The sequence below is a fragment of the Protobothrops mucrosquamatus genome, unplaced genomic scaffold (assembly GCF_001527695.2).
Source record: "Protobothrops mucrosquamatus isolate PMUCROS unplaced genomic scaffold, P.Mucros_1.0 scaffold1476, whole genome shotgun sequence".
Lineage (NCBI taxonomy): Eukaryota > Metazoa > Chordata > Lepidosauria > Squamata > Viperidae > Protobothrops > Protobothrops mucrosquamatus.
The window spans coordinates 42,007-48,271 of record NW_015387654.1 but is presented as its reverse complement, the minus strand read 5'-3'; the positions used below and the strand labels follow the sequence as shown (position 1 = coordinate 48,271).

General features: G+C 37.6%; 1 protein-coding gene across 1 annotated transcript in view; it reads left to right on the top strand.

Moving 5' to 3' along the window:
- The window catches only part of CNKSR3 (CNKSR family member 3), a 73,218-nt gene that overhangs the window by 47,669 nt on the left and 19,284 nt on the right, over positions 1 to 6,265 (top strand). The window contains exons 4-5 of the mRNA XM_015822143.1: positions 2,566 to 2,653; positions 5,743 to 5,784. Of these exons, the coding sequence (XP_015677629.1) occupies positions 2,566 to 2,653; positions 5,743 to 5,784 (130 nt within the window). The remainder of the gene's footprint in view (positions 1 to 2,565; positions 2,654 to 5,742; positions 5,785 to 6,265) is intronic.

The following is a 6,265-nucleotide window of genomic DNA, read 5'->3' as shown; positions in this document are numbered from 1 at the left end:
AGAGAGCGATTCACACCAGACATCCCAAGAATATTGCTACACTGAAACAGTTTTGTGAAGAGGAGTGGTCCAAAATTACTCCAGATCATTGTGCAGGTCTGATCTGCAACTACAGGAAACGTTTGGTTGAGGTTATTGCTGCCAAAGGAGGGTCAACCAGTTATTAAGTCCAACGGTTCACATACTTTTTCCTCCCTGCGCTGTGAATGTTTACATGTTATGTTCAATTAAACCATGACAACATGTAATGTTTGTGTATTATTATTTTCAGCAGACTGTTTTTCTATTGTTGTGACTTAGATGACGTTCAGAGCACATTTTATGACCAATTCATGCAAAATTCCGCGTTATCCCAAGGGGTTCACATACTTTTTCTTGCAACTGTATATAGGCTGCCTATTGAAAACATAGCTTCTCCTTTTTTCACTGAGTTGCAATGTATCCAACTTTATGCCACAAGCTTTAATGCAGCCTCTTCAGAACCTTCAATCTATCAAAGGTTGTTGTTGTTCAGTATGTGTCTTTTGCTGACTGGCAACACCTCTTTAGTTTCCCAGTTTCAGCAAATAGTCCCATATTTGAACCTGGAATCGATGAAAGTAAAATGTGCTATACAGACAAAGTTCCTCTTCATTAATAAGATGTTCAACATCAGGAAATTTTGTATGTAAATATGGACCAGAGAATAGAGAGGAATTTGGCTTGTGAAATGTGTCACTCCTTCCAAATACTATCCTGTCACTTGGGTTCATGTCATGATAATAGCTGTGTTTATGGTGGGCTACTTCCAAAGTAAATCTTTTTTGATTCTTGTATTTCAGTCTTAAGAATGGTGGTCTTTGATTTAATGGTGGTCAAGTGTATTGATTTCGTAACAGGCTTTGGAGTAGCCTATATAAACTTAACTATAGGCACATATAGATAGGCTTGAAGTAAGATTTAAATAGGAAGAGGCTGTAATTCATTGGAAGATTGCAGTGGGAGTTTACCTCAGATCAGAAAGCCGTAATCAGTCAGAATGGACAGTACTGACTCAAGATGGATGCTGTGAGTAGACTTCTTCAACTTAGGCTCAACGTTTGGTGACCTCATGGGCATTTCCATATAGATAGTAATATGGAAATAGTTTGACACTCTCTTCTGGATTTTATTTTTTTTGTGTGTACGGAGATGGAGGTTGTATTTCAGTTCTTTCCCAGTGTAAACTTTAACCCTGGGATGTCTTTGTAGTCTCTTATCCAGCTGTTAACAAAGTCCATTATTGCTTAGCTTCCAACCTCAAACAGATACCATCCATGTGAATCTTATGTTTGTAAGAAAGCTATTCTTTATTCAGCTCCTCTGGTCAAGGATGATGGGGAGATCTTTTCCCAGTCAGAGGTTTCTGCTTCTCAAAACACCCTGTTACAGACTGTGGTTATAACTTGTTCTAACCAGGGTGAGAAAATACCTTTTCCCCTTGGGTGGCATTGATACTTTCTTGGTATTAGGTGTTAGGTTGGTTACTTTTAAAAATAACTGTTAATCTGAACTGAAGTTTAGTTTAACAAGCTTAGCTTTTAGATAATAATTACATTCCTAGAACAATTGCTTTTACTTTTGTTTTTCTCTATTCATCTACGGAAACTCCCTGTCATGCCTCATAAATTTTGATCAGTGTTTCACAGATCTGTATATTGTATTACTAGGAGTAGCTCCCTTCCCTTTCACCACACATAATACAGGTAGTAAACCATTCACTTAGTGACCATTTGAAGTTACAATAGCATTGAAAAAAGTTGACTCGTGATCGTTTTTCACACTTACAACCATTGCAGCATCCGTACAGTCATGTGATCAAAATTCAGATGCAACTGGTTCATATTTAGGATGGTTGCAGTGTCCCGGGGTCCTGTGATCACATTTTGCGAACTTCTGACCAGCAAACCAGATTCATTTAACAACAGGGTTACTAACTTAATAACTGAAGCGATTCACTTAATAAGTGTGGCAAGAAAGATCGTAAAATGGAGCAAAAGTCATTTAACCTCTGTCTTGCTTAGGAGCAGAAATTTTGAGCTCAACTGTGGTCATAAGCCGAGAACTACCTGTATGAAGGTTGGTCTCTTGAGCTTGCAATGGCATAAGGAAAGTCACCGTAAATCTTTAATGTAGGCTTTGGAATTGAAGTCAAGAGGAGTGTATCCTTTCCAGTGTACAACTCCACAAATATGGAAATCAGGGGAAAGAATTAGAATTAGAACTTGTGCCCTTTTGTTTCTTCTAAACTCTTGTTCCTAAATCCACTGCTCAGTTTCTGCACAAGATATACTTTAGTTGGAAAGCTAAAGTAAAATGAACCCTGCCTTTACCCAGATGTAGAAGTCTTCAGCAAATCCCAGTTGAAACTCTGATTATGAACTATTGTAAATAGCCATGAAAAGTGATATGATCGCCCTGCATAAATCAATTCATGATAATCAACACATACTGTAGTAGCACTGTCATACAAACTAAGCTTCTAGTAATGACTGTTGTTGTGTGGCCTCTTCTTTCTTTAAAGGCACATTCTTTTTTTTATCACAGGACTCCGTTTACTGGGATAGCTGACTTTTCTGTGACGAAGAATAAAGTCATTCAGCTGTGCTTGGATCTTACCACCACTGTTCAGAAGGTCAGTTAAGAGAGTGTACATGTCCTCTTTCTCTGCTGTTACTCTTTCTAAATTTCTCAAAGGAAGACAAAACAATAGATGTATAGAAATAAGTGCAATATAATTTTATAAGCAGCTTAGTGAAACATGTGAATTTTGGATTTGTATGATCAGATCAAGCAGCTTTGGTTCAAACTGTTCCCTGGTTTTGTTGTTGTGCTCTCCCAAAGCTAATACTATTATTTTAACAATGATTTTTTTTTAGTAACTAGTTACTTAGGAATTTATAAGCTCATTATTAGATTTTTAATTCTAACGGACTTATGTTGTTTCTCTATATCATAAAATATATGTGGGTATATGCAAAAAAAAATTCTTTTTTTGTCATATTTATGTAGTGTATATTAGAGGTGGTGACCCTTTGAGAGCTGTATGCAATGAAATTTCATTTTAATGTATGCCGATTAGTATACATTTAAAGTGACAATACAGTTATTCTATTCTATTCTATTCCCTCCACTTCTAGAGCTTATAAAAACATAAGGGCTTAACACATATTATAATTTTCTCCAGGTTTTTACTTCTTAATTTTTTTAAAAAGGCCAGAATGGTAAGAGGCATGTCGTAAAACAAGGCAGTTTCAGTCCTGAGTAATTTACACATAGCAGTTTATGCTCATTTTTCCTAGCAGCAACTTATAGTTGTGGGATCTACAAAACCAGAAGAGATATAAAACAGCAATACCCAGAAGGCAGTAAGAAGTGGAATACAACCATTCCTTGACTTACAACTATTGACTTACAACCATTCCCTCAGTGACCATTTGAAGTTAGAACAGCACTGAAAAAAGTGACATGATGTTTTTCACATTTACAATCATTGCAGCATCCCCATGGTCGCGTGATCAAAATTTGGACGCTTGGCAACTGACATGAATTTATGACAGCTGCAGTGTTCCAGAGTCATGTGATCCCCTTTTGCGATCTTCTGACAAGCAAAGTCAGTGGGGAAGCCAGATTTACTTAACAACTGTGTTACTAACTTAACAACTGCATGATTCACTTAAAATTGTAGCAAGAAAGGCCATAAAATGGAGAAAACTCACATAACGGTATTGTTTAGCAACGGAAATTGTTGTCGAGGACTACCTGTATATTTGATCCACAAAGAAAGGCAGAAAGAAATAAGAGATGCATTCAAATGTAGAAACAATTTAGAGTCAGACTAAACATGACAGCCAAAAGATCCAATAAATATTTTAACTCATAACTGGGTTTAAAACCTGTCTCTGGATGTATAAGGCTTATGGGCAGCAGTAGCTTCACTCTAGTGGCTGGTAACATTTATTTTTTCCCCAGCCACCCTTGCCTATATTGTCACTTTCTACAGCAGACACACAGGATTAAAAAAAACTATGCTCTAAATATAGGTAAGATTATAGCTATTTTCAGCTGAAGCCATCTTTCTAGAACTGCATACTTTAGGGTCTTTTCCCAGTAATGACATCGTCATTTTTTCTTCTTGCTTGGATCAAGATAAATTAGTTTGACTTCTAATCAATTGAGGTGACTGCCAACAGAATGCCATCCAGGTGAGATTTTTGCCAGTGGGACAAGAAATAAAGACTATTTTTATCTCTTTACCCCCCCCTCCCCTCAAACTGCTGTCAGAATATTATGTGTGCAGTAGGGGAAAGGAAAATAGCCCCCCACCCCACGCCCAAATCCACTTTCCTCTTCCAGTGACAGAAATCTCTGATGGTTCAACAAGTCTTACCTCTGGGATGCCACACTTAATTGGATGCTACCTTAAAGTCTTGTGCTTGCTGGCATGTCTACTTTGCCATTCTGGCTCAGACCGTTCCTTAAATGGAGAAGAAAGTGTAATCTCCTTCTAACGCTTCATTGCTCCCATTGAATAAATGAAGCTTTGTATACTTTCACACTCTGCTGGATGTTGTCCTTTCAGCCCAGTGTCTTTGCAGGTAATATTTGCAAAGCCGAACACCGTTCTATGAGAATACATTGTGAGTCACATTTTGTAGCTACAGATGAAGACAATAGAAGCACTGCTGGATGGATGGGATGCAGAAAATTTTAGTTGGAAATCTACATAACAAATAGATCTTCCTACCCCTTGCTTGCTTCCCATTACTTCCCAGTGTCCTTCAACTAGCAAATCCCACTACATTGAGAAGTGTCCTTCTCAATGTAGTGGGATTAGGCAATGAATCACTGAAGCTGCGTCCCATCATTTTTACGCAGGAGGATGATTTGCACATATAAGAGGCTTTTATTTGGATGCATATCATTGTTTTTTACATTAAGTTTTTTTTTACATTGTGTGTTCAGAAGATGGATAGGCTTTATTATAGTTGTAGGGCACATACCTTACATGTCATATTGCAGGCATGTCAAACTGCCGGCCCACGAGCCGGATGCATCATGGTAAAACTGCGCCCACCCCATTGCTGGCAATGTGACGTCGCGAGTTTGACATGCCTGTCATATTGAGTGCCTTGTTCAGTTGTCCTGATCGTTCCTTAGCATCTCTGGTTAGAATTGGGAAATACTTGCCTGGAATATTACCTAATTTGGGTAATAGAACGTCTGCAAGAAAACAACCAAGTTCAAAGATCAACAAGGACCCTCATTTCAGCCCTGAGCTGCAGGTATTCTCCTTTATTGATGCTTCCCTTTGACTTACAGCAATGTTTCTCACCCGTGTCAATTTGAAGATGTGTGGACTTCAACTTCCAACATGCTGTCTGTCTGAGGAATTCTGGGAGTTGAAGTCCACACATCTTCAAATCAACAAGGTTGATTTTAAGCTGCCAGTCTATTGAGGAACTAATAGTTTAACTTTATGTTTCTTTAACCAACTATTTTATGTGATAAAAGGCTATAAAAACACTTCAAAACCAATAATTAAGATTCTTGCTGAAGCTTCTGCAGAGAATTAGATTTTTGGATCATTGTAAAAAAGCTTTTGCGTTGCCCCCTATGCTCCAGACATATTTTACTGACTGTACAAGTCAATCAAGTCAAAATTACAGTTTGATGCTATATAAGGATCTTCCAGTAATAGAATACGTTCTTTTCTTTTTAAAGGACTGCCTTGTAGCTGAAATGGAAGATAAAGTTCTCAATGTAGTAAGTATAAATGTTTATGTTTAATTCATTTTTTGAATTCCTTTCTGTTAAGGCATTTTTTTTAATGATTGAAAGCAGCTTTACTTATTATGAAGCCCAATAGGAACAGCAGGCATCTATGGCTCCTTATTGCATAGTTTCCAGGCTTATCTAATCGCCTAAAATGAGAAAGTCCAAACTATTTTTGGATGATCCAAAAGCCCTGTTTTGATATGCAGCTTGCCTAGTTGAAGGCTAAAAATGGGACAAAGTAGAGGGTACATTCAAGCATTTCCCTGCATTCTTTTTTTTGCTGATGATTCAGTTTGGTTCTCATCTGTTCTGAAATGCAAATACCAGTCTGGATTCCAGCTCAGTTGATGGCATTTTTTTTTGTTTCTCAAAGAAATACATATAGATTCCTATCCTGTCATTGCAAGACTCATGACTAACTGCACCAAGGTGGAATATTAAGGATATTGGCCCATCGGATAGGGAGTTT